The 27,650-nt window shown below is 47.5% G+C and overlaps 1 protein-coding gene across 3 annotated transcripts in view; it reads left to right on the top strand.

The window, feature by feature from the left end:
• Positions 1 to 11,238: 11,238 nt before the first annotated feature.
• The window catches only part of DGLUCY (D-glutamate cyclase), a 75,446-nt gene continuing 59,034 nt past the window's right edge, over positions 11,239 to 27,650 (top strand). The window contains exons 1-2 of one of the 3 annotated variants that reach the window (XM_004739058.3): positions 11,359 to 11,490; positions 14,111 to 14,207. Coding sequence is in view for 1 of the 3 variants with exons in the window: in XM_045071249.1 (XP_044927184.1) it covers positions 11,300 to 11,490 (191 nt within the window). In the remaining 2 variants the exon portion in view is untranslated. Of the gene's footprint in view, positions 11,491 to 14,110; positions 14,208 to 27,650 lie in introns of all 3 variants that reach the window. The other 2 variants (XM_045071249.1, XM_004739059.3) reach the window with 2 other exon arrangements.

The raw sequence follows: 27,650 nt of genomic DNA, 5'->3' as shown, positions 1-27,650 counted from the left end.
CCCTCCAAATAGTCTTATTATTCATTTGGTTCTTCTACCTTCTACTGTCACTGGTAGGCCCCAGTGTACTACAACATAGCTAACAACCAGCTCTGTAGGGGGCGGAAACTATCCCTCGGCCAATGTCAGGCTCTCTGTCTGATGGCTGAGGCAGACTTGGGAAGTGCCTAGCAGAGCGCCATTAGGAAACCCTTCTACCATATAGACATTAATAACTTCAGGATCATAGTAAAACATCAAAAGGTGGTTGAGAAGGCAGGACCTTTGAGTGCGTATCACCTTGGAGTGTTTCCATCATCTTTATGATGAGTTTTGAGTGTGTACCTTTAATTTACTTAGTTGTACATTTATATATCTTAATTTTAAATAATGGCTGCTTTTAACCATGGCTCACAAAATCCCTCAAAATTTAATAATTGGCTCCTACAAGCTTACATGAGCCAGCTCCAGCCTCTCATCTTTCCCATCCTGGTCGTGCTTGCCCTTTTGTGGAAAGACAACATTTCCTACAAGGCAGCCTGGACACTCCCAAGAACAGGGACAGTGCCTATCTTGTTGGTCATTGAATCATCTGTGGGGCTCGGTGGCTAGCAGCACGAGACAGGCTCAGGACATGCTTGTTGGCTGACAGCAAGGGGGCTGTCTTTGAACCACCGCAGCAATTAAAGCGTGCTCGCCAAATCAGAGGCTACTCAGCAGTGGAAAATAATGGAATAAGACAATAATTAATGCAAATGGGTCTTAAACCTATTCATTTTTTATAAGGTAAATCAAAGTGAAAGATGCACTGGACTCTCTGCATTTGGGGGTCTCTCTGCATTTGGGGGCTAATGTTAGAGGAAGATGAAGGAAGATGAGGAAGACCAGAGGAGTCTGTATGCAGGAAGCAGTTTGTTTTGTTTGTTTGTTTGTTTGTTTTAAAGATGTTATTTATTTGACAGAGATCATAAATAGGCAGAGAGAGAGGAAGGGAAGCAGGCTCCCCACTGAGCAGAGAGCCCAATGAGGGGCTCCATCCCAGGACCCTGAGATCATGACCCGAGCTGAAGGCAGAGGCTTTAATCCATTGAGCCACCCAGGAGCCCTGCAGGAAGTAGTTTTAAAAGAATTAAGGCAAAGAAACTGGCCTGCCTTCTGACCTACTAAAGAGAAGGAAAAAATTAAGCAGGGAGATGACTTGGCAGAGGACCAGTGTTTCCAAACTCTTTTTAACACGTGCCCTTCACTGATAGGCATCAAAATGCCCCCTTTTCCCCAGAGATTGTGATCTGTCCCCCTAGGAAATATAACCATTGCCTTTGGATGACAACCTCGCATACTCAGGACTCCTGGGTCTCCCCAGAAGCCCGGAGCGATTTGCAATTGTATTTAGGAAAGGGGAACATTTTTGGTGGCATTAGCTGTTTTTTCCAATGACCCCTCCCCATGCTCGCCACCACCCCTCCACCCCCCCACCCCACCCTGACTCCACCCCTACCCCCGCTCCTCCCAAGCCAGGAATCAGGACAGCCCAGGACTGGCAGACCCAACTGCTGGGTTCCCAGGCTGCGCCAGCCCTGGAAATTGCTGTCCCACCTTCACAGGTCCCCGCCCGGCCCCGCCCTGCCCCGCCCCGCTCCCTGGGCTCAGTTTCCCCACCGCCAGCTCTCCCATCTTTAACAAGAAAATTAGATGGTTCTAAAGTTTCTTCTCAGCTCTAACATTTCATGAGCCCAAGTTCAGTTTTCATCCTGACCTAGATTTTAAAGATAATGTACTTAAAATATTACAAAATGTGAAAGTGATCAGTTATCTCCTCCGCTTGGCAGTGTCATCGCTGGAAGTGCATTGGTGGGCGTGGGGGGGCTATTTTGGTGCCTGGATGCTCAGAAGAGGAGGAAGAGAGGGTGGAGAGATTACCAATTCAGTAACCTCCTCACGACTTCTGAGGCCAAGTCGATGCTTGTCTTGAATGCCTAATCCAAAGAGCTAGGAGTTGTGCAGGTGTGTTAGAAGAGTGATTAAAAATAGTTGCCGCTTTCCTTTAATGACTGCCTACTGAGGGCCGTGGACTTGACATGACTCTCTCTGATTTGCAAAACAAGCTCTCAAAGTGGGCAGTATGATCCCCGTTTTATATAAGTGAGCAGTGAAATAACTTGCCCAGGCTTCCCTCGTTGATGGAACCAGGATTCAAACTTGAGTGTGATGCCAGCCAACACCTGTCTTCTTCCACTCTGCTGGTGGCTATACAGTGCCGTCCCCAGAGCAGGGGCAGCAGCATCCCCTGGGAGCTTAGGTATGTAAATTCCCTAGGTCTGCTGAATCCAGAAGTCTGGGGCTGGGGCTGGGGCCCGGAAAGGCCTCCACGGGATTCTGATGGATGTAGGGTTTGAAAAGTCCTCTATGATGTTAAGCTGACCCTTGCCAGTAGCTTGGTTCAGCAGTCACACCGTGGAGATCCTCAGAAAGCCAACATTTCTGATGACCTTGCAGTGATGGGGGACATTTGAAAATCATCCATTACCTGGATAAGGGGTAACAGCCTAACACTTTAGGGATGTTCTAAAATGCCACAGAAATCCTAAAGTTGGTTTATTGAAGCATCATTGAGTCAAAGATAAACTGAGTCAAAGTCAGAATTAGCTGCCAGGGATCATTTTTCTAATTTGACTTCCTGGCTCAAAAAAAAGATGGGGTGGAGGGAAAGAACAGCGCTCCAGAATTCCGGGTGCTCTCTGAGAGAAAATGGATGGATTCCAGAAGGAGGTGATGGGATGAACTGAAATTACTCTCATTGGAATTAACTTTTGCCTCATGTCTAGAAGAGGACTTTCCTCTTTTTAAGACGAGTAGATCATAAGGTGTAGAATTTTGCATGTTGATTCCTACATGGAATGGTTGCTCAGACTCGCTGTTCCTCTCTCTGGAGCTGGGAACAGTAGGCTAAAGGAAGATGTCTTTGGAAGTGGGAGACAAACATGACTATGGAGGAGCAGGGGTGCCATTGGCAGAATAAGGAGGGTCAGTGGACTTTGGGTAAAGCTTGGTGGGCTCACAGGTGCACGCACAGAGGATAGAGTTGGAAGATGGTGGATGGGCTGGGAGATTTGTGCATCTACCCCCAGGGATGAGAGGGTGCTGCGGCCCCTGGTTCTTGATCTTGAAGGTGCACCTTTCCCTCCTGCTAAAGGAAGAACCACCAAATGTTGGGGCTTGGACGCCTGAGGGGAGCTGTGGCCAGTCACTCAAGTCTTCATGCACCTGCCCCACGCTGACGCCAGCCCAGATGAAGTTACTGGGAAAATCCTCACACCGCATCGGCTGGCTTCACTTCAGATTCCTGGTCTCAGACTGCAAATGGGCCATCAACACTACCTCTCCTCCTGTTGGCTTGCTTTGCTTCACTCTCATACAAGTATTGTGCCTTTTCCTCCCTCCTCCTGCCCACTCTCCATCCCAGCTTCTACTGCTGACCGAGGCCGCGTGTTTGGTCGGGAAAATAGAAACCAACAGATGGAAACTCCCTCCTTTTGCCACCATCAAGTGTACACATCTTCCTACATCTTCTTCAGCAACACCCTTCTCTTTCTTCTCTTACACTGGAGCAAGTGTTTCTACTCCTTCCAAAGGCAAATCCCTCAGCCCGTGGTCTGTGTCCTACTCCTTCTTGCTTATCCCAGAAAATCACATCTTCTCTCTCTCTCTCTCTCTCCTTCCTCAGCAAATTTTCACTCCACCTTGGATCATTGCCATCAATCTATAGATCTCTGCTGTGTCTCATATGTATATAGAGAGTTTTTAAACTTTCAAATATAAGAATAATAATATACATGTGTGAAGCCGAACTCACGTATGCACGTATGTATGTATGTGTACATATGCATATATATACATACACACAAAACTGCATATAACTTGTGAATATACACGACTCTTACAGACAACAAAGGTTATTCCCGTTGGCCCCGCCTCCCACCTCATTTCTGGCTCTTCCCCCTGTGTCCCCCATTCTCTCCTCTCGTCCCTCTAGCTTCTGTTCCTACCACTCCACAGAGCAGCATTTCTCAACCTGGTGCATTTTTGTCCCCCAGGAGAAATTTGGCAATGCCAGGAAATATTTTTGGTCGTCACGACTCAGGGGAGGGGTCTCCTGGCCCCTAGCAGGTGCAGTCTGGGGATGGGGCTTAACAAGCTACAGGGCACCAGACAGCCCCCCACCCCGGAGAATTATCTGGCCATGAACGTCAATAGTGCAGCCACTGAGAACCCCGCTTCAGAGACTGCTCTTGCCAAGGTTCCCAGGAGCTCCCATGATGCCAAGTCTAGCAACTATTTTCCACGCTCAACACACCAGGCCCCTCTCTCCTGGATTCTGTGACGCTTCTTTCTCTTGGTTTTCCACCTATGATTTGGGCCATACCATTGTACGTTCTTCTTCTGCCTGACACAGTCCTGGGCTTTCTTCTCATATTTCTCTTCCCCCCTGTTTTCCGAATTGGCCCATCCAGTGGCTTTCCATTATTCGCATGCGGGCTCTGGAGCCAGCCGGTCTGGCTCGGATGCCAGCTCTCAGCTTCCCAGCTGTGTGACCATAGTAACAATTTCTTCTCGGTTACTGGGCAGCCTTAGTCTCTTCTTCAGTAAAATGGGGATAATAATAGCACTTACTGCGCTGAGCTGTAATCACTGAAAGAGGAAAACCAAGTAAAACTCAAGAGTATAAATGCACATCAATTGTGATTGTTGGTATTTCTGACTCTGTGACATGAAAATCGCATGTCTTTTTTTCCTTTAGACCAGAGAGCTCAAAGACACTAAGGACTCACCAGATCAAATCAACACAGGGGTCAAGTTCAATCTGATTCCAAACAGAAGCACAGTTTGAGCATGAGATGTGTGCCAGGCACAGAACTCGGGCTAGGAATTCCTGCCCTGTAGGGCTGACTTGCACGGGGGACACAGGAAACACTCACAGAAAAGTACAACAAAGTGATAGCTAGGATAGGATGGGCGCCAATTACCGGAAGACCGCGGTTGTCAAACAGGATTCCGTGAAACCGATTGGTTGAAGGTAGGTCCTCAAACTCTTGAATTCCAATGTCTGTATTTTTTTCTATTGAGGTAGTGCTGACACATAACATTTTCATTGGAAATGCACAGTGCCATGATTCCATATTCAAATTCCTATTTCAACATATACGTTAAATTATTTTTTAAAACTGAGATGTTTTAGAGTTTTATTTATTTATTTATTTAATGTAATCTCTACACCCAACATGGGGCTTGAACTCATGACCCTGAGGTCAAGAGTCACATGCTCCACTGACTGCACCAGCCAGGCACCCCTCTTTCAAACCATTTTAAAATTGTAAAAAGAAGAACACACTCCTGGGCAAGTTGCGGGCTAAATTTCAAGATGGTAGAGAGCATCGACACATTGAGTTTTGTCTCAGGTTGACAGATTTTCGTCCCGACTGAGGAAGTGAGTGTTTCCTTCCATCTCTATTTCATAAAAGAAAATCTTCATCCATCTAGAGAAGAGTTGCAAGAGGAACTATTTTGCTTAACAGCTTTTTTGGCGTTATAGTTCATATACCATGCAATTCACGCATTTACAGTTTGAGGTTTTTTCTTTTAATAGTTATACTTTGCAACTGCTTACCTTGGCAAATCAGATTCTGCATAGACTGTACAAAGAAAATAGGGGCGCCTGGGTGAAACAGTCAGTTAGGCATCTGACTCTTGGTTTAGGCTCAGGCTGTGGTCTCAGGGTCATGATTTGGGAGCCCCACCTTGGGCTCGACACTGAGCGTGGGGTCCACTTAAGCTTCTTTCTCTCCCTCTCTCTCTGCCCCTCCCACTTATGCTCTCTCTCTCTCAAATAAATAAATAAATAATTAAAAAAAAAACACGCAATAACAAAGTAAAACGAGGGTGCTGTGGGGTGATGCCCACAAGTGTCCGTAATATCAATTTTCAGATTTTAATGTTCAAGTGAACCCAAAGATTTCTTTTTTTTTCAATATTTTTCAAGATTTTATTTATTTATTTGAGAAAGAGAGAGCATGAGAGCATGAGAAGGGGCAGGGTCAGAGGGAGAAGCAGACTTACCTGCCAAGCAGGGAGCCCGACGCGGGACTTGATCCCGGGACTCCAGGATCATGACCAGAGCCAAAGGCAGTTGCTTAACCAACTGAGCCACCCAGGCGCCCCTGAACCCAAATACTTCCAGCGGCTGCCTTTCTAAGTAATTACATAAAGCTGAATGTAGAACATGATTTCATACTAACTAAAAACCTTCGTGTATGTGCCTTATATGTTGAAGTTGCCCATAAGAGATAGACGAAGAGATTTAATTTAGCAAATATTAATCCAGTATGAGCCACAGACTGGGGCTCATTCCAGGTTTGGGGATTCAGCCATGAACAAACAGACACCAGGCCCTGCTCTCACGAAGCTTAGATTCTAGTGCAGTGACCGGAGAGAAATACATGACAGGATGCATCGGATGGTGAGACGTGCTAGGAAAAAACAAAGCAGGTCGTGAGGGGTCAGGAGCTGAGCAGGGGAGGGTGGGAGACGGGGAACAGGCCAGGGAGGGGTCATACTAGTGCAGGATCCGACCCCGTCTTCATGTGAAATTTTGGTATTTTGCTCATCATGAGTTTTCTTCCATTAATTTTCATTTTTCGTTTTGACTCAGGACTTTCCGTTACTGAGTTCTTCGGTGCCCTCTTAAATTTTACACCCTGGTTTCTACCCCAGAAGCAGGGTCTGTGTAAATATGATCACAGTCACGCAAGGAAGGCTAAGATGCCTGGCTAAGTCTTCAGACTTTACTCTGTGGTCTTTGGAAAGGGCACTGGAGGGTCTGGAACAAACAGACGACGTGACCAAAAATACCACCTGGGGGCTCTTGGTCTGCAAGTCGTGTGGAGAATGAGCGGAAATGACCAGCGTGCCGGGACCAGTTGGGGGAAATGTACTGTGAATTATCTGGGGATGCTGGAGCAGCAGGCAGTGGAAAGGAGGGCTGGTGGCCCCATGCCCTTCGTGTGTCTTTGCCTGCCCCTAAACCAGCCCCAGAAGTCAAGCAGCTGAGCAGACACAATGGATCCCGGCCTCTTGCCTCTTGCCTCTTGCCTCTTTCTGTTTTTCATATGGTTGATCTGTGCAAAACAGGAAATTCTGCCGTGACAATGGCTTTATTTGCGGCTGAGAAATGCAATTTCGAGAACTCTAAAAACCAGCGGCGCCTTGTGTAGCAGGTCAGCCATGGTTATGGAATCTCCTCCCTTTCCAACAGGGGTCGCGATCCCCCCCCCCGCCCCCGCTCTGCCAGCGAAATGAACTCAAGAGCTGCTCTGTCCCTAAGACAGGGGATGAGGTGACTTAGCCTTTCGGGAACTCCCAACTGCATGGGGCCCTGGCACCACAGAGGAGAGGGGCTGGGCTGAGGGCCAGGCAGGCCCTGTGAAGGCAGGGAGCTTTACAGGGAGAACGAGGCAGACAGGAATGTGCCGTGGGCCCCAAGGGTCCGGGCCTCCAGACCCTTCAGCAGCACCTTCTAGTCCCTGTTCAGTGGACTTGGAATTTCCGGCTCTGATTCCTCCTGGTGGACTCACTCCCTGGTCACTGTCTAAAATATACATGTGTGAGATTTGACATTCTTTTGCAGACTAGTCTTTTGGAATCAGAGTCCAGTTTGAAACCTGCCTGTGGCTTCCTAGCTGTGTGACCTTGTATAGGTTGCTTGGCTTCTCTGAGCCTCAGTTCCTTCATGGAGTTTACATGACAAAACCCAGCAAGAGTCAAATCCCTGCTTCTCTGCTTGGTGTCCCTAGGATGGTGGGCCAGACACTTCGCCCTTCAGAGCTTTGATGTTCTCGTCGCTGGTAGGGTGTCACTGTAGAGCTTATTGCACTTGTCCGGATCAAAGGAGATAAACCCCTAAATAAGATAAAACATGAACATGGCAAATAGTAGGAACTCAGTAAGCAGTTACCGTGATTACTGCTATGGTTGGAAGTAGTAGCTCTTATAAAGCTCTTATAATGTAACTCTGGAATAAGCTGCAGCAAACATGGGAGCAAGGTGAATTTCAGGGCCCCAGTGAGATCCTTTAGAACTCTCCTCTGGCTCCCCTTGACTGACCCAGCCAAGCGCTGACGGAGCACCTACTATGTGCCAGTCCCTGTGTTAGAACAGGGGACCCGGCAGCAAAACAGATATGCTTCCTGCTCTCGTGCAGCTTAATGTCTAGTGGGAAAATCAGAAAAGCAAATAATTTTATGAATTTAGAGTTCCCTAAAGTGATTTGAAGGAAGAATCTAGCAGTTAGGAGAAATTACAATAGAAGGTGCCAGCTTGGTCTAGGAGGCCAGGGACACTTTCAGAGGAAGTAAAAGTTGATATGAGATCTGCTGATGAGGGACGTGATGAAGCCAGCCCTGTGTTCCTCCCTGGTACTGCGGGGCTGTGACGCCTGGAGGTCTTCATACCTTGGCTCCCCTATACTCTGGGGGCCTCCTCTGCCAGGTGTTAGGTGCAGTCTGTAATACCCAGGGATCTCCCTCCCTGCTCTCCCTTCCAGGAGTCGAGCAGACGAGAGATCAGAGTAACAGGTGCGCTTTGCAGAAAGGGGAAGTTGTATGATGCCCGAGAAGGCAGAAAGGCCGCTGGAGACAAGAGCCGACAACCAGAATCCAGTCCTTCCTGGCTACCTCTGTGGACGCAGCAGACAGGGATTTGCATGTTCCCCGGGCTGATGTAAAATGAGTGAAATGAGGCCGAGGGTTGCTGGCTGCGGGCCGATGCCGTGTGGTTTCTCCTCAAGGTCTCCGTGGAGCCAGAGCAAGACATGGCCTTTGATCTCTCTTCAGCAGTTGGCAGAAACCTCAGGTTTACCGGAGGCCAGATCTACTTTTGAGGACTGATCCCTCAGCCCCACCACTATCAAGGGGCAGCCACTTCTGGAAGCTTCCTGTCAAATTCAGGCTGGGCAAGGCATCTCGAATTCCCATTTCTATCACCCTTCCATGGCCTACCCCTTCCTTAACTCTGGAATAGTGTCAGTCACCTGTCATACCATAATCACCTGGGTTTGTTTGTTTGTTTGAGGGGGACTCGCGTTAGCTAAGCAATTACCAACAATAGCTTGATTATACTCCTAAATTCTTTGGACACAAGCAACTGCTTCTTCCCCCAAGCACACTCTGATGCTATCGGAACATTGTACTGGTTGCCTCCCCTAGCAGTTTTGCCGGATCTCACCCCCCTGAAGAAACCAACTGTAAATATTTGACATTCCTGTACCTCTGGTAGTCCCCACAGCCTAACCTTCTGAGGCTTTCCATTTCAGCTTTATGCCTCAAGGGAAAAAACAGAAAGAAAAGGCCAGGGTGTGTTCCAGGCCCTGAAGATCTTTACAAAGATTCTTTATAAATAATCACCGCTTGTGGGGTGGGCGTTAGTTAAGGTGTCCCTGTGGTTTAGGATACTAATAAAGCCTTTTATATGTGTTTGGTCAAATATAGACATGCAGAATTTACCATTTGCAACATGTTTAAGTGCACAGTTCTGTGGCATCGAGGACCTTCACAGTGTCGGTGCATCCATTTCCAGAACTTTGTCATCGTCCCAAACACAAGCTCTGTACCCAGTAAACAGAAGCTCCCCATTCTCCCCTCCCCCAGCCCCTGGTAACCACTCATCTGACTACGAATCCGACTCTTCTAAGTACCTCATGTAAGTAGAATCAGGTAATATTTGTCCTTTGTTGTCTGACTTTTTTTCACCTAGCGGAATGTCTTCCAGGTTCATCCATGTTGTGGTGTGTACAGACTTCCATCCTTTTCTAGAGATCCCATTCTGTGTTTATAGGACACGTGATGTTTATCCATGCATCTGCTGGTGGGCACTTGGGTTATTTCCATCTTTGGGTTAGCGTCCAATAAAGTTTAACATGGGCTCTGGCTCCTCTGTGACTTAGGACCAATGTGATATCTACCTTTTACTTTTAGTTCATCTGCTAGAAACAGGACGTCCATCAGAGCAACTTCCCACTCTGGGGCTCTGCAGGCAAAGCTGGAGCTGGAGATGGTGAAGGAGGAGCATCTGTGGTCGCTGGGGACCTTGGCAAAGTGACACGGGAGGAGGGTCTGGCTGGTCAGAGGTAGCAGCCTGGTTGGGTGGAATCAGGAACATGGGGTTCCTGATTCTATAATATAAGAGAACTTCCATTCATTCATTCGAGTAATTCATCCATTCATTCTATCGTTCTCTCACTCATTCATTCCAATATTATTTAACACAGTCATGAGCTCAGGTTCCCGGAGCTTCCAACCATCAGAGGCAGAGAAACAAGCAAAGCCTAAGGGTTTGCGGCTTTGGGAGGAGAAGTACAGCTGGGAACCCAGAGGAGGCACCTGTCCTGTACTCGGGAGCCAGCAAATGCTGTCTGGAGGAAGCTCGCACCTGTGCCAAGGCATCAGGGAAGGGAAGAATTTAGCCAGGGGAGCAGAGGATGGAAAGGGGGAACCAGGTCTGGGAGGGGCACACAAGATCCCAGAGATGAAAGGGAGGACCAGCCATTGGCCTACATGCGTGTGACTCGTGTTTTGAGGTTGGGGGTGCGGAGACTCAGGAGAAGCAGAAGCGGAAGCCACGGATGTGAGCAGGGACCATTCGGTGAGGGAACTCAGGTGGTATTTAGGCTTGATCCTGGGGCAAAAGAGAAGTCAGGTGGCTTTGAAGCAGGAGAGGAAAGTAGATCCTGTTCTACCCTTGAGGGAGCCACCATCCCCTGAGCCCTTCTTCGGTGAACCCTCACAACAGCTGGCCTCGGTGAGGGAGGAGGTCCCGGACTCCCCATGGGGGTGGCAGGGTGCTGACACCACCATCCCCTGGGCGTGGTCTGTGAAGCTGGATGGAAATGCAGAACCTTGGCCGTCTACCTTCTGGATCGGAATCTGCCTTTGAAGGGGATCTGCTCATGGTCCCTGAGCACACTGAGGTCCGAGAAGTGCTGGGGTGATTCCCAAGACTCAGTGCATATTAGAATCTCCGGGACAGTGCTTCAGCCCTACTCCTGGATCACAGTTTCTGGGGCTGCCATTCAGGCATCAGGACTTTTCAAAGTTCCCCCAAGCCCCGTGAATTCCACGTCCTCTTTTCCAGGGAGGGCAGGCTGACTCCTGCAGGAAGCACCATTGGAGGCTCTGCCACTTTAAGAACCGGAGCTGGCTGCCCGCCCAGGAGGCCTCGGGAGGCCACCCCGCCAGGGCAGGGACCAAGTGAGCACGGGCTGCAGGCTGCCATGGTCAGCGCTGGGTCTGGCCTGGGCTCCCAGACCCGTGCCCCACGAACAGCCCCAGCGGCGCGGTGGCGCGGGCGAGCCGAAGAAAGGGGACCTTTATGCCTTTTGGGGGAAGCACACATTCTGCGAGGCGTGGAAACAAAGAGAGGAACTGTTTGTAGCCCTAGTCCCGACGACGTCCCAAACCAACAGTAAGTCAGGAGGGCACAGAACACGACACAGCCCCTCCCCCCAGGACAGCACACACATGCCCCCCGCCCCCCCAGCGCCGCCACCACCCAGGGGCTGTTCCCTGAAATTCTTTCCCCACGGGGGTGGTTGGGGGGGGAGCCTCTGAAGGTCAGGGCTCAGCTCCTGACAGGCAGCACCTGATGCCCTCAGGTGTGGGTGGTGTTTCTCATTCTGTCCCCTCTCCTGCTGGGGCCTAGAGGTCCAAGCCACTATGCCCTAGAAAACCAAGGTCCTGTGAAAGCAGAGAAAGTAAAACTGAAACCTGTCAGTATAACTCTCGGTCTTGGGACCTCAGGCTTGCCTGGGACACGGCAGTGAAGCTAATGGCCACAACGGGGATGGTCATGGGGGCTGTGGCCAGCATGGGGCCGTTGGCCTGAACCTAGGCAGGGCTCTTGAAGGAGGGGGAAAGGGGCGTGGAGGCAGGAGCCTGATCATCGACTGGGGGCTGAGCTCTGTGAGTCCCATTCCACGGCTTATCAGGCTTGTCTCTGTCTCCACTGGGGGCTGCAGTGACAGGCTTCGGACCTTGCGCCATGCGCCACCAAACGCTAAAGGCAAAGCCTTGTGACTTTGGAGTGTCTCTTCTCTCATGTTATCTGTGTCTCCCTGCCCCCCCTCCTTCATTGCGGACAATTGAGAGCTAACTATAATCCGCCTTGCTTCCTGAGACCGTGTGCAAAAATTATCATGCGTTGGGGGCGGGTAGCAGGTTGAGATTATGTTGGCAGAAAGGAGAAGGTTGGCATTGATTGGCACGCAGAGGAGGGAAGCTGCTTTGTGTCTTCAAGATCACTGGGTATGCTCTAGAAGGAAGGGAAGGGGAGGTCTGAGAGTAGGGAGCAAAGAGAAAGCTGGCTTTACCAGGGGGTGGAGTGGAGATGAGGAAGAAGGAAGAGGAAGGTGGCCTGGGGTGAAGGGCAGGGCAGGGTCAGGAGCCGACTGTGGCTTGTCCAAAATGATGATGAAGCATCTGAAAGAGTCAGATATGACATCTGGCAGCAGGGCTAAGTCCCAGAGATCAGTTGCTGGCCTCTGAGGTGTTTTATTTATTGATTAATAGGAGCTTCCTTGGAAAATGGGAGATTTCATGTTTGACTCTCAGAGGCCTGGACACCAGACTTACACAGCAGTCCCCACTCACATGCAAACACATTGCCTACCCTCCCTCCCCCGCCGCCACAGCAACTCCCCGACCTCTGTACCTGTCCAGTTCCCATGGGCATTGCAAATTGCTGCTACTCCTGGTCTTAATAATGATGATTCTTTTATATCGAGCCTTCTATTGAGTGTGTGTGCATGGGACTGTGTGTGTGTGTGTGTGTGTGTGTGTGTGTGTGTGTGACTGCATGCGTGCACACCAGGCACACAGGTGTGCTCTCTTTCAATGAATTTCAATTAATCTCTCCCCTTTTCCATTGAGGGTGACAGATGCACAAAACCAGACATACCCCTCTCCTTTGCAGATTCCACAGCCTTTCCAGGCGATCTGCCAAATTGCTAGATGACATTTGCTTTAAAAAAAATTTGAGTGCATTTTCTTTCCTTTTTTTTTCTTTTTAAGATTTTATTTATTTGACAGAGACACAGAGAGAGGGGGAACACAGCAGGGAGAGTGGGAGAGGGAGAAGCAGGCTTCCCGCGGTGCAGGGAGCCTGATGGGGGCTTGAACCCAGGACCCTGGGATCATGACCTGAGCCGAAGGAAGACGCTTAACAACCAAGCCACCCAGGCACACCATGAGTGCATTTTCTTATTTTGATTTTAAGTATTTCCCGGCCTTCATTAAGGTGCTATTTCACCTGTGCCACACTTGGTAGTTTTGAAAGCATTCCTTAAACATATGTGAGTTCATTTTCTCCTTCCAGCAGTTCTGTGAGATCGATAGTTTGGGTCCCTTTCCTGTGTTCTCTTGGAGAAAACTGACAGCACAGAAACCAAATGACTTGCCTTGGCTCTGCAATGATTTTGAAGAAAAGTTAGTAAAAGTAAGCTGTGTCCTTTACACTGCATGGAACTAAAGACATTCTGCTCCGAAAAGCATAGTGGCTAAGGGTAGGCTCTCCATCCAGATACTGGTCTGACTACTAGTTAGGCTACTCAGTAGCTAAGCATCTTCAGACAAAGAATTGTATCTCCCAGGGCCTCCTTCTGTCAAATGAGACCACAGCCCTTATCTAAGGAGCACTGGATGGATTAAATGAGATAACATATGCACGGTGTCTAGAATCGTGCCTGGTACACTATACATTTTTAATAAATATCCCACTGGGTACTCAAGCTGTTAGTATCTGTATCTCTGGGAAACGCTCTGTAGGACTTTGGGCACAGAGTAAGTTGTAACCAAAAGACCCCAAAATACATTGGCTCCAAAAGGATAGAAGTATATTTCCCTTTCACCTACTGGCCAGGAGGTAGAAGGTCAGTGCAGAACAGGAAACAACTCTGCTCCATAGGGTCATTCAGGAATCAAAGTTCCTTGACCTGTGTTTCTTCTCACCCCTTCAGGGCCTAGGGTATCCCCCTCTTCACCCTAGTTGTAGCTTCTCAACCATGTCCACCTTCTGTTCCTGCCTGCAGGCAAACAGCCCCCTTCTCGATGACGTCCCTCAGAAGCTGTTCAGGTCCTTCTGCTCGGATCGCTCTTTGACCAGAACTGGGGCACACTTAGCTGCCGGTGAGTCTGGAAAATGTAGTCTGTAGCTGGGCTAACTAAATGTGCCCAACGAACACGTAGGAGTTCTCTTACTAAAAGGAAGAAAGGGAGGGCAGAAATTGAGAGCAGGTCACGGTCATGGGGCCATAACATCCCAGAGGTGCGCTTTGGACTTGAATCTGGAGTGGCTAGTGCCTACTCAGGCTGCCAGATTCTCAGCCTACCTGAGCTCCACTTCTTAGGGATGCCTGATTTACTCTTGGATTTCTTCTTTAGTGAAATCCAGGGCAGCTCTTGGCTCTATGTTTCAGACAAACACCTCTGGTGGTATAGCGTGGTTATCTCCTGCTGGAACGTCAGACTGACTGTCCATTGGGTTGGGCAGCCTTGTGCCCTTACCACCCAAACCTCCTAGCAAGGGTAGCATTGGCATTGGCTGTTTATTTGTTTGCTTTCTTCTGGATCATTCAACAACTTCCCCAACCTGCAATGTCAATTTCATACTCCAGAGGTTGTCTCCAGAGAGTCACTATTCCTTGTGATCTTGAGTCCGGGATAACTGATGAAGGAAAGATCCCAGCTCCTTCCATTCTCCTGGAGTCCACCCTTGCATGTGTGGAAGAGGGAACCTTCTCCCCACATCATCAAAGATTACCCACGAGCCCACAGGACTGTAATGAAGTGAATAAGCCACATGTTTGGTGGGTGGTTGGGCAGCCATGTGGTCTGGCAGTTCTGTGGTCTTAGAGGTCAACTTCCGTGGTGCCTGCGTTTCTGAAAGCGCTGAGTTCAATAGCAACCTGGTTGAAGGAAAGGAAGTAAAGATCAACGTTCCATTCTTATCATTGCAAGTAACAGCTTGGATGGACCAAAAAAGGGAATACCAATAGTAATCCCTTCTCTAGGGACAGAGAAGGTAGTTTGAAGTATATTGCCTAACAGATGAAGGAGGAACTTTGCATGTGTTGAGGCCCTACCATGTGCCAAGCACCTGCTCAAGGCAGACCCAGAGCCCTGAGTAACAAAACAGGCACCCGATGGAGTCTACAGCCTAGCAGGCTTTCTCTGTGTTAACCGTCTCATTTAATCCTTGTACATTCTGCAAAGCATGTATTTTTCCTATTTTGTGGACCAAAAATGTGAGCTCAGTAAAGGAAATGGTAGGGACAGTTTTAATCCCATGTCTGCCTGACTCTAAAACTCCTGCTCTTTCCATTTTTATTCTGTCTGCCCCCAGACACTGTCTTTGTTGAAGAGGGACTCGAGCCTACACACAGATGTGACCTGGCCCCTGTGCTAAACACCTAGACCAGTGATTGCTATTAACTCAGGGTTTGGCTTCACTTGACTCTGGTGGTTGGGATTTCACTCTAATCTGCATCTTTCTCTCATCCCTCTTGCCCATTTATCCTTCTGTGTGTGTCTATCAAGCTAAATCACCCTGCTCCTTCCTGGGACTCTGACTGCTATAGGAGGAATTGTCCATCACATCATCTGGACCATTAGAGTCCTGGGCTCCCAAGGCTGCTGGGAAACCCTTCCAAGTGTCCCTAGACCCTTTCCTGTCCCTTTTGGTCCTTGGTGTCTCCTCCTGACTATTCCTTTTCCATCAAGCCCTGTTTGAACCTCCATTGCTTTGTCTGTCATTATCATATTAGAGGATCCAACCTGTCCACTGATAACACTGAACAAAACTGAGGGCCCAAGAAATTCTCAAGATCTTCCCTGGTCATTCCTGCCATACCAGGAAAGGGGTGCGCCCCTGCCAATGGATGACCTTCTCTGTGTGCCGCTGATGCCCATCTCCCTCAGAAACCCACCTCTGTGTTCTCTTGCTCATGTCATTACCCTCTTGTCTACCGATATTCTCATCAGTCTCTCCTGCCTGAACAGGACTCTGTTCTTGATCCCGTATTTCTCTCTGACTTCTCCCTTCAGTGTCCCTTTCTCTCTCCCCTCACAGTCAAGCTTCTTGAAAGAATTGTCTACACTAGCTGTCAACACTGTCCGCCTATACATTCAGACCTCCATCACCCATTGTGATCCAGTATATGTTCCCATGATCAAATGCCAAGATGGATGTCATGAAAGCCAGCCATTCTCCAGGTCCAGCTGGTGTTTTTCTTCCCGGAGGTGACTCCATCTGTCTAGAACATTGGTACTATTGCACACGCCCACATTTTGAGCCTCTCTCTCGAGGTGCCTCTGCTCTCTAGGTTTCCACTTTACTTTGCTGGACACTGTTTTCCATCTCCTTATGGTCTCTTTATGGAGGCCTCCTGTTCCACTCATTCCCTGAATGTCCCCTGCACCTCGGTTTCTGACTCACTCCTCTTCTTGCCTTCTCCCTTGGTGTCCTCCCTGCTCTCCGTCCTGCCATTGGGTCCTGAATGTCCAGTTTTTCATGGACTGCTGCTGTGGCTGTCCCCAGGCTCCTCCCACTTCACATTCTAAAGCCAGACTCCTCATCAGACTCTTCCAAGACTTACCCACCTTCTTATGTCCCTAATTTTCAGGAATGGTATCATTACGCCAGCTGCCTGTGCCAGAACAAGGAAATCTAGTCATTATCTTGGAATCCCACTTCTCATTGCATCTTTTGCTTTCAATCTGGTAACAATTCCAGTGAATCCAGCTCTTCCAACTCCTGTAATTCTCATACCATTCTCCTCCATTCTCATACCATTGGGGAAAGACTTTAGTGCTTCTCACCCAGATATGGCAAAGAAAAGGACTCTTGAGGGACTACCTCTAGTCCTGTCCTCTGTTGGAGTCCTGCCATAGTCATCCCTCTAATGCCTTTGGCTCAGGGCATCCTCCTGCTCCTCAGGGCTCCCAGAGACCTCCGATCAAGCTTACGTGCCTTCGGTTAATCACCTGACCCTTCCAAGTAATTTCTTGCCTACCTTCTGTCCCCACTCCATCTTGACGACAAGTGTGCCCACCACTCAAGGGGCTGTAGGTTCATGCCTCAGGACATGCCTTCACCAGCAGGGCCTTCTTCTACCTTCCTCCTGGGGCTAACTTCCAGTTGTCTGTCAAAGCTCAGCTCAGGCAGCATCTCGCAGACCACGACTGCTGGTTCTGCTCTCACGATCTCACTCACCAGTCTCCCCATCAGCAGCTCCGGGGCGGAAGAACGTTGCCAGCAGATAGAAGGTGCTCTACAGATGGTGAAGGAATGGACTATTTTTTCAGAAACTTCTAACTCTCACTCAGGAAGCCTGAGGCATCAGGTTAAGGTCCTTTGTAAAAAAAAAAAAAAAAAAAAAAAAAAAAAAAAAATTCTTCAGGGTTTATCCAATTTTTTTAATAGAAGCGCACTTTGGCCTTGACAATCAGACTTGTAGAAGCTGCACAGCCAGTAAGCTGAGGACAGAGCTAATCTGCCCTCCAGGAGCTAAGCAAAAGAAAGCAACACCACCATCCCTCCTCTGGGTTGTAAGAATACATGGGATTTTTGCATTTGCCCAGGGGTTCTTTATTCTCTGGGGTTTCTGAATTCCTTCAGTTATGGCATTTGGCCTGGGGGGTTGACGGTTCAGCAGGATTTAAGACTTCAGGTAGGAAACAGGTCTCAGCTGGTGAATTTGTGGTGGATTGGACTTTCTGTGAGCAGTGACTTTCCTCAGCAAGGAGCACAGAAGGCTAGAGAAAGCACTGGTGGAAGGCGATGCTGCCCGGGCCAGGGAACGCCTTGTGCTGCAGATCCGTTGTTGGCATCTCGCTCACATTCTGTGGTTCAGTAGAAGCAAATCTTCATGTTTTACAGAAACTTTCATTGTTTGTGATGATGCGATTTTACCTCCGTGCTTGAACTTTACTTGCTGCCAAATCTGTTCTTTGGAATGACTGGGATTCTGTCTGTGGTAATCACCTCAGCGTTTCAGATAAGGCACTGGCTGGCTGTCCAGCTGGGTGGACTGGACCTGGTCCAGTGGCCCAGACCATGAGCGCCAGAGATGCCAGGAGCCTCAACCCTGTCACCCGAGGAGACCTCTACTTATGCTGCTCCCCCAAGTCTGGGCTCCCCGTGGCTGAGGAGATCAGTTGGGCTTAGCTACCTCTCTGAATGTGCAGATCAGGACCCGGGGTTTGCAAGTGACAGTCCCAACTTACGACTTACGTAAGAAAGATGAATTTACTGGCCGAAAAGTCCCAGAGGGAAATCTGTATTTAGCTATGCTTGTTTGTAGGGTCAGGGATAGCCTCTCCCTTCCTACCCCTTGGCCCTGCTTCCTTCTCAGCTGGCTCTCTTCTCAGGGCAGCTCCTTCTATGGAGGGAGAGAAATTGTCCTTGTATCTGGCGATCTCAGGGCAAGAAACTCTTCTTTCCCAACAGCTATACAAATACAAAAGGTAACTCCGATGGCCTGCTCTGGGTTGTGTGACTGTCTGAGTCTGTTTGGGGTGCTAAAACAAAAATACCGCAAACAGGGGGTTTAAACAACACACATTTATTTCTCATGGTTCTGGAGGCTGGGACATTCAAGACCGAGATGTTGGCAGATTTGATGTCTGGATAGAGCCTGCTTCCTGGCTGGCAGATGGCCATCTTCTCATGAAGACCTCACAAGGCAGAGGGGAAAGGGAGCTCTGTGGGGTCTCCTCTACAAAAGCACTAATCCCATTCACGAGGGCTCTACCTTCATCACGTCATTACCTCCCAGAGGCCCATCTCCTGGGGTTTAGGATTCTCATATACGAATTTTGGGGACAGATGAATAGTCCATTGGAGTGACCATCCCCAAACCAACCAAGGTGATCTTGGGGACGGGGCATTTTGACAGGTCCCCTGGATCTGAGGGAGTGACTGACAGCCCCGCTGGGGGAGGGACAGTCAAATGTCTGGGCGTGAATGAGTTTCTCGGGGGTGCCACAATAAATTTCCAAAATTTGGTGGCTAAAAACAACAAAAATATATTATTTCGCCGTTCTGGAGGGCAGAAGTCTGATGGCAAGTTTTTGGCGGAGCCACATTCCCTGCAAAGACCCAAGGGGATTACCCTTCCCGGCCTCCTCCAGCTTCTCTGGCCCCCGGCAGTCTTCAGTCTTGGCTTACTGCCCTAACCTCCCAGTCTCCGCCTCTACTGGGCTGTGGCTGCTCATTCTGGGTTTCTCTCGTTCTGTGTCTCATCCTCCTGTAAAGACACGCATCACTGAATTCAAGATCCACTGGATTAATCTATAACGATCTCTTCTGGAGATCCCTCCCTTAATTACATCGGCAAAGACCCTTTTCCCAAATAAATTCATATTCAGAGGTGCTGGGAGTTAGGACTTAGACATACTTTTGTGGGGGGGGAGAACATAAGTAAACTAATTACAGGGCAGAAAGAAACTAATAGATAACCACTGCACTGTACCCCTTGACTGCCTAGCATACCATTTCAGAAATGCGCCACCCAGCCTGGTACGGGCTGCCCACATTGTGGCAGAGCTGGCGGCTGCACATTCGTCTTGGTCGGGTCTGGATGTTACTGTTAAGAATCTGTCAGCTGACAGCTAGCGATTAAGTTCAACACCCCGGCATCCTTTAATGGTGGCAGAAACAAAATAAGACCCTGGGAAGAAAAGCCACTTGGCATTGAACAAAGGGACTGGGGGGAAACAGCCTGTTGTGATCACTCCACCAACAGGCTGCAGAAGATGGCTGGCAAGAAGCCAGATCCTACCTACTGGAAGACAGGAGTTCCTCCACCATCCAAGGGTGCCTGGGGCTCTGCTCTCTGGAAGACTTTCCCTGGCTCACTGCTTTCCGTGAGTGGCATCAGAGAGGATGTGTCTTCTGGAGACTGTATCCTCCAGCAGGCCCTTTACGAGGCTCTCAGCCCAGAGGTCCAGGCTGGGCCCCAGCGGTTGAGCAATCTCATGCTGTGGTTTGCTAGAGGGGGTGTCTCTGGCAGTATGAGTCTCTAAACTCGAGACAGTTGCTGAGCAGTAAGTTTTCTTTTCTTTCTTTCTTTCTTTTTTTTTTTTTTTTTTAAGATTTTATTTATTTATTTGACAGAAAGAGATCACAAGTAGGCAGAGAGGCAGGCAGAGAGAGAGGAGGAAGCAGGCTCCCTGCAGAGCAGAGAACCCGATGTGGGGCTCGATCCCAGGACCCTGGGATCATGACCTGAACCGAAGGCAGAGGCTTTAACCCACTGAGCTACCCAGGTGCCCCAGCAGTAAGTTTTCTGATAAGTCTGTGAGCTGGCAACCGGCACTGGAGCCCAGTCAAGTCAGGCTCTGGAATCTGGATCCTGTCCTCACCCCTGTCTGTCTGCTAACATCATCTCTGGGCTCTGCTCTTCCCTAGCTCTCATTTAGGTTTACAGCTGTTTGGCCTCTGCCCTGGACACACTGGGTAGCGGGGCAGGGGAGGCTTTGGAGGGGGGCAGGGCTAATCAGCCTGCTTGCCCTCAGGCTCTTTCCCAATGGAATCAGTCCACACTGTGGGGAATAGTCACTTTGGCTAGACTGGGAGGGCCCAGCAAGAGCTGCTGGGAAGAAGCCCTCTCCAGCCTTCCTCTCTTATCTCCCACTGTGTTTTCCTTCTTCCAGACTGTGCAGGCACCAACCTTAGCCCCATGCAGGGATCTGACTTTTGCAATACCAGAAGACGGTGTTCTGGTTCCCAGCTCAGTTGAATTACTGGCCACAGGCACAAGGAGGATCTTGTGGCTCTGTTTTCCCATTTCCCTGCTTTCAGAAAGGTGAGCTGAGATTCAAGTGTATCTTTTTGTTAAGAGTACCTTTCTAAAGGCAGAAGAAGGGCACCTGGGTGGCTTAGTCAGTTGAGCGTCTGCCTTTGGCTCAGGTCATAACCCCAGGGTCCTGGGATTGAGTCCCACATCAGACTCCCTGCTCAGTGGGGAGTCTGTATCTCTGCCCTTCCCCTGACTTATGTGTGCTCTCTCTCTCTTAAATAAAGAAATAAATAAAATATTTTTAAAAGACTGAAGATGTAGCCATCGCACACCCATTACCTGGCTTTTTTTTTTTTTTTTTTTTTTTTTTAAAAACAAGGTCTTTGAATTTCCAAACTCACTGAGTGTTGTAGTCTGAATCCCCAGACTCAACAGGAGAGGGTTTAGCAGCTTTGCTCCACATATCAGACACTGCTCACTTCCTCGTCAGGGACGGGGAGCTCCACACTGCTCCGCTCCCTACCCCAATATGGCCCATGCCACATATTAGGGCTTGTCACTTGCAAACCCCTGCTCCTGATACAAAATTCTGTGCTACACAGCACGTTTTTTATCACAGCTGGATCCACAACTGTCTCCATGATGGGAATCAGGAATAGCTGGATCAAGGCACTCAAATGACAGGATGAGGACTTTGTCTGTCTCTTACCCTCTCTCTGCCCCTCTGTGACTCTCCAGTCCTCATTTCTGCTTTTCTCTCTGCTGGCTTCATTTTCAGGCTGATTTCATGGAGCTCTAGGCTCACCATGCATTACATATAGCAATGTTACCTCTTTCTTGATTTTCCAACAGAGAGACATGGACAGCTCTGACTGGGCTGGCTTGGGACCTCTGTTCATCCCTATATTAATCACAGAAGCCAGACGAGAGGAGGTACCCTAATTAACTGTCCTGAGTTGCGTGCCCACCAGACAGCCCCTCTGGGTTGCAGGGAAAGGCAGTTTCAGAAAGGGAAAAATGGGGGCACCTGGGTGGCTCAGTGGGTTAAGCCGCTGCCTTCGGCTCAGGTCATGATCTCAGGGTCCCTGGATCGAGTCCCGCATCGGGCTCTCTGCTCAGCGGAGAGCCTGCTTCCTCCTCTCTCTCTCTCTCTGCCTGCCTCTCTGCCTACTTGTGATTTCTCTCTGTCAAATAAATAAATAAAATCTTTAAAAAAAAAAAAAGAAAGGGAAAAATGCTTGAGAGGCCAAAATAGATGTTCAGAAATTAAGCCTTCTCGGTCTACATTTTCCTGTTGGTCCAGAGTATGACAGCCTGCCCTGCCTTTGCCTGCCCTTCAGAGGATTTGACTTTTCTCCTGCATCCTTAATCATCACGGAGAGGCTCTTTATCTTTTATGTTATTTTTTAAAATTGTGAAATGTATCATGCATACTTATAAGCCATATGTTCATCTTAAAGAATAGCAAAACAAACACCTGCATCCCCACCTCCCAAATTAAGAAATAGAACAGTGTGAGTTTCTTAGAAGCCTCAGAATGTCCCTCCCCAGTCAATACTCCTCTCTCTATCAGGGAGCACCTACACAGAATTCGTCTGCCATGCTTTCCTTTATAGTTTCACTCCCCCCACACACACACATACACACACACGCACACACACATGCATGCACACACTTAAATCTCTAGCAGTATATTATTTGGTCTTGCAGAGCGTGGATGCCTACTTTAATGCTATATTATAGAATACAATACATATTCTTCTGTAACTTCTTTCATCCAACATTACATTTTAGAGATTCCTTACTGTTGATGCAAGACACTGTAGTACTTTTTTTTTAATATTTTATTTATTTATTTGATACAGAGAGAGAGAGAACAGGAACACAAGCAGGGGGAGTGGAAGAGGGAGCATCAGGTTTCCCACGGAGCAGGGAACCTGACATGGGGCTCGATCCCAGGACCCTGAGATCACAACCTGAGCCCAAGGCAGATGCTTAATGACTGAGCCACCCAGGCGCCCCACTGTAGTTCATTTTTACTGCTACATACTAGTCCGCTGTGGGAGTATCCCATACTGCGTGGAGCTCTTCTGTTCTTTCGAGTGCATACCCATGCGTGGAATGGCCAATCTGAAGGGCACTTGCACCTTCAAGTCTCCTGGATGATGCTAATCCCCACCCCCCACCAGCTCCCCAAGAGATTGTAATAATCTACACTTCCAATGGTGGTCAGTGGTAGTGTTTTGGTTGATCTCATTCTTGTCAACTCTAATTTTTGTCAGTTGCATGGGCGTGGTCTATGGCTCCTTATGGTTGTAATTTTTATGTATCATCTGCTTTTCCTCTGCTGTGAAATGCCCTGTTTATGTCTTTTGCCTATTTTTGAATGGACTGTTGATATTTTTTAAATTGATTCCTAAGAGCTCTTTAAGGGTTTACAGGATTATAATCTGGTATCAGTTCTGTACGTTCAGGTATCTACCTGCAGCTTGGAATTGCCTTTGCATTTTATTTATGGTGACTTGAACAGAAGCTGTTCATTTTCATGTGAGATTTTTTCTTATCCAAGATACCTTTACCAAGCTGAGTCATAAAGGTATTTCCTGATACTGTCTTCTAAGAATTTCTTATTTTGTCTTTCATATTTTAGTGTTAAATCTTTCGTGTTTTAAGTATTTAATCTACCTGGATTTGATTTTTGTGCTTGCTATAAGATGCTTGCCTCCCAGTTTTACTTTCTTCCCCATTTATTTGCAATGTCCTCTCCATCAGAAATCAACTTTCCATGTGTGAGTGGTTGTTTTTTTTTTCCCTCTAAGCTCCCAAACTTTCTGTCTTGAAAGGGAGAGAGAGGATCTCAAGCAGACTCCATGCTGAGTGGAGCCAGATGTGGGGCTCTGTCCCATAACCCCAAGACTATGACCCAAGCCAAAACTAAGAGTCAGACGCCCAGCTGACTTGGTACCCAGGCACCCCTCACCCAATCTTTTAAAAAAATGTGGTAAACTATTCATAACTTCAAATTTACCATCTTAACCATTTTTAAGTACACATTTCAGTGGCATTAAGTACATTCACTTAATATACAACCATGAACACCCTCCATCTCCGGAACTTTGTCAGAATCCCAAACTGAACCTCTGTTCTCATCAAACAATAATTCCCCATTTCCCACTCTTCCTAGCCCTAGAAAGTGGAATAAGTGGAATCACATGGGATTTGTGTATGGCTTACTTCACAAGTGCAATGTCATCAAGGTTCATCCAGGTAGCACGTGTCAGAATGTCTTTCCTTTTGGGAATATTCCGTTATATGCATGTACCATATTTTGTTTATCCATTCATCCATCACTGGACCTATTATAGAATATTGCAAATAATAATATTGTGACTATTCCACCTACGGTGGCTGTTGAGTAATGCCGCTAAGAACATAGATGTGCAAATGTCTGAGTTCTTGCTTTCCATTCTTTTTGGATCCATACCCAGAAGTGGGGCTGTAGTTTGATGTTTAATGATTTTGAGTATCTGCTATACTGTTTTCACAAAGGCTACCTATACCATCTTACATTTCCATTTCTACCAGCAATATACAAATGTTCCAATTTCTCCACATCCTCATCAACACTTGATATTTTCAGTTTTTATGTATTGTTTTGTTTTTAATAACAGCCATCCTAATGGGTGGTGGAGCGAAATGGTATTTTTTAAAAGATGTATTTAGTTATTTTAAAGAGATACTGAGAGAGGGAGAGCAGGGGAGAGGGACAGAGAGTCTTAAGCAGACTCCTGGTCAAGTGTGGAGCCTGATGTGGGGCCTGATCCCATGACCCTGAGATCCTGACCTGAGCCAAAACCACAAGTCAGATGCTCAACCAACTGAGCCACCCAGGCACTCGTGAAACAGCATTTTATTTGGTTTTTCTTTGCATTTCTGTAACAGTTAGTGATTTGGGCATCTCTTCATGTGCCTATTAGCTCTTTATATAATTCTTTGGAGAAATGTCTTGTCAAGTCCTTTCTCATTATTTCATTGGGTTGAGGTTTTGTTTTTCTTGTATTATTTTTGCTTGTTTTCAGCTTGTTTGTTTTTGCTCTTGAGTTGTGGGAGTTCTTTCATTTATTCTTAATTGCTATGGTTTTCTAAGAAGTCTTGAGATCTGATCAAGGAAATGTCCTCTGCCGCCATACGTGTCTGTCCTTTAAAAAATAATCTGGCATTTCCTGGCCCTTTGCCCTTCCAAATAAACTTTGGCATCAGTTCGTTGAGTATCTTTTTAAAAATCTTGTTCATATTTTGATTGGAATTGCCTAGAATATGTATATCAGTTTGGGGATAACTGATATATTTATAAGATTGACTCTTTCTGTCACGAGCATACTGTCTCTCCACTTACTTGGGTCCTTTAAAGCCTTTCAGTAAAGTTTTACAATTTTCTCCATAACGGCTTTCTCATGTTCTGTTAGATTTACTCTGAAGGGTTGATATTTGCTCATGCTCTTATAGGTGGTATCTTTTTAAATTATATTTCCTAACAGTTACGGGTAAATAGAAATGCAACTGACTTCTACATATTGCTTTTGTATCCAGAAAACTTCCTGAGCTCTCATACCAATTTTAATAATTTATTTGTAGATCACGCTGGGTTTTCCATCCAGACAATCCTAAGAGCGGCAAGGGTATTTGTCCTTCCTTTCCAATCCTTCCACATTTCAATTTGCCTTTTCCCCCGTGTTCTACTACGCCGACCAGTATAATGTGCTGATAATGGGACTTCCTAGGCCTTGTTCCAGATCTTAAAGGGAGTGCTCTCAACATTTTCTCATTAAGTATGCTGTGGGGCTTTTTGTTCTTTTTTTCTTGTCTTGAGAAACAGAACCAATAGGAACTATATCTGTATTATCTACTGTATCTTATGTATAATATATAAGAAATTGCTCAAGGGATCGTGGAGGCTGAGAAGTCCCACAGTCTGTTATCTGCAAGCCAGAAACCCAAGGAAGCCAACGGTATACTTTCAGTCTAAGCGAGTCCAGAGGCTTGAGAACCTGGGGCACCAGGGGTGAGGTCCTAATTAGAAGGCAGGAGTAGACCAGTGTGTCAGCACAAACTGTCAGGCAAAAGGCAGATCTCCCTTCCTCTGCTTCTTACTCTATTCAGGCCCTCCAGGAACTGGATGATGTCCACCCATGAGGGCCAGTTTGCTTTACTCAGCCCACTGATTCAAATGCTAATCTCATCTGGAAACATCCTCACAGATACCCCAGAAATAATGTTTAATCTCTGGGCACCCCATGACCCAATCAAGTTGACAGAAAAAATGAACTCTCGCAATATTCTTGGTTTTGTTACTTGTCTATTTTATTATTTTTATTTTGTTCTTTGCTATTGATATTTTTCCCCTCCTCCTCTTTTTTTAACAATGCTTAAAAAATATAAAGACCATTCTTAGCTCACAGGCTGTGCAAAAGAATTTGCCAGTCCCTGGTTTAGATTACCACCTCATCTCAATGAAGTTTTCCTGTTTCCTACAATAGAGTGATGCCTGTGTGATTTCTTAAAGTAAATATCTTTGGAGGTGCTGAGTCAGAAACATAGTCACCACCCACCATGCTAATGTACACCACCCAGCTGTGAAATTCACACTACTGTGTCTCCACCCACCAGATCTGGTGTCTTTTCAAACTAGTACCAACCTGGACCACACCAAATGCCTCTAACATTCAGGCATGGTGACTGGAAAGGCTACAGTAAGACTCTGGCTCTCTCTTGCTGCCCTCTCCTGGCTGGCTCGTTGTTGAGAATTTGCTGTGAGTCCTGGTAGAGTTCCTGTGGATCATGATACCTCCCTGTCCGGTTGCTGGTCTGCAGACTTGTCAAAACCTGTACTGGTAGACTCTTAACACTGGTTGTGATGGCCAAGTTTATTTCTTGTACATAATAAGCTCCTGAGACTTTTTGTATGCAGTATTATATAAAAAGAGGAGTTAGCATGCAGTGAATGTTTACTAGACGGCAAGCATGGTTAAACAAGCATTATCTTGCTGCATCCTTGCAATAACCACAGAAGCACCATACCTCTTGAGTGTTCAGCATTCCCCTTGCGCAAGTGATGATCTTGAGACCCAGAGAGATTACATAACCTGGGCAGGGTCTATAGGTAGTAGGGAGTGGAGCTGAAGCTTGGGATTTAGTCCATACTGATCTGACTGTAAAACCCAAGCTCTTCATCTGCAACCCAAGGTTCTCCCATCTTTGGTTAGCATCTCAATCAGTGGGAATCCTATGGAGCCAGAAGTTTGCAATTTTATCAAGCACTGTGTCCTGGGGATCTATACTTTGAGAGTGCCGCCTCCCATAAACAGATAGAGAACTGCTTCCAGCAGAAACAAAGAACCATTTAACAGAAGTCTTTAACCAGAAGCCTCATCCTGGGGTGGAACAAAATGCTGGGCAGACCCGCCTTCACTGAATACAGGAGGAGATGAAAAGAAGTGATAACATGTAGGGCATTTTATCTCTTCCTGTCCCTCGGGCTTCCCTGCCCCACTCCCCGCCTTAGCCACAGAGAAGTGCCTCTCATTTACCAAAAGAGGTAGAACATTCCCCGTCAGTTGACAAAGAGCCCTGAGCAAGTGTGTGCTGGTTATACGAGAATGCTTAAAACCTCAGGGGGAGTCTGACTGTTCGGAGGAACAGTGTCACCTCTTAATTGAAAAAATACAGACTGAACCACCCAGCAAATCCCCTTTCCTTTCTTTAATAAGTTAGACCGAGGGCTCAGGCTGTCAGATCTGGAACTGTTCACGGCTTGCTGGGCAGAGACAAA

Source organism: Mustela putorius, unplaced genomic scaffold, assembly GCF_011764305.1.
Source record: "Mustela putorius furo isolate JIRA1106 unplaced genomic scaffold, ASM1176430v1.1 tig00000129_pilon_pilon_pilon, whole genome shotgun sequence".
NCBI lineage: Eukaryota > Metazoa > Chordata > Mammalia > Carnivora > Mustelidae > Mustela > Mustela putorius.
This window is presented reverse-complemented; position numbering and strand designations above follow the sequence as displayed.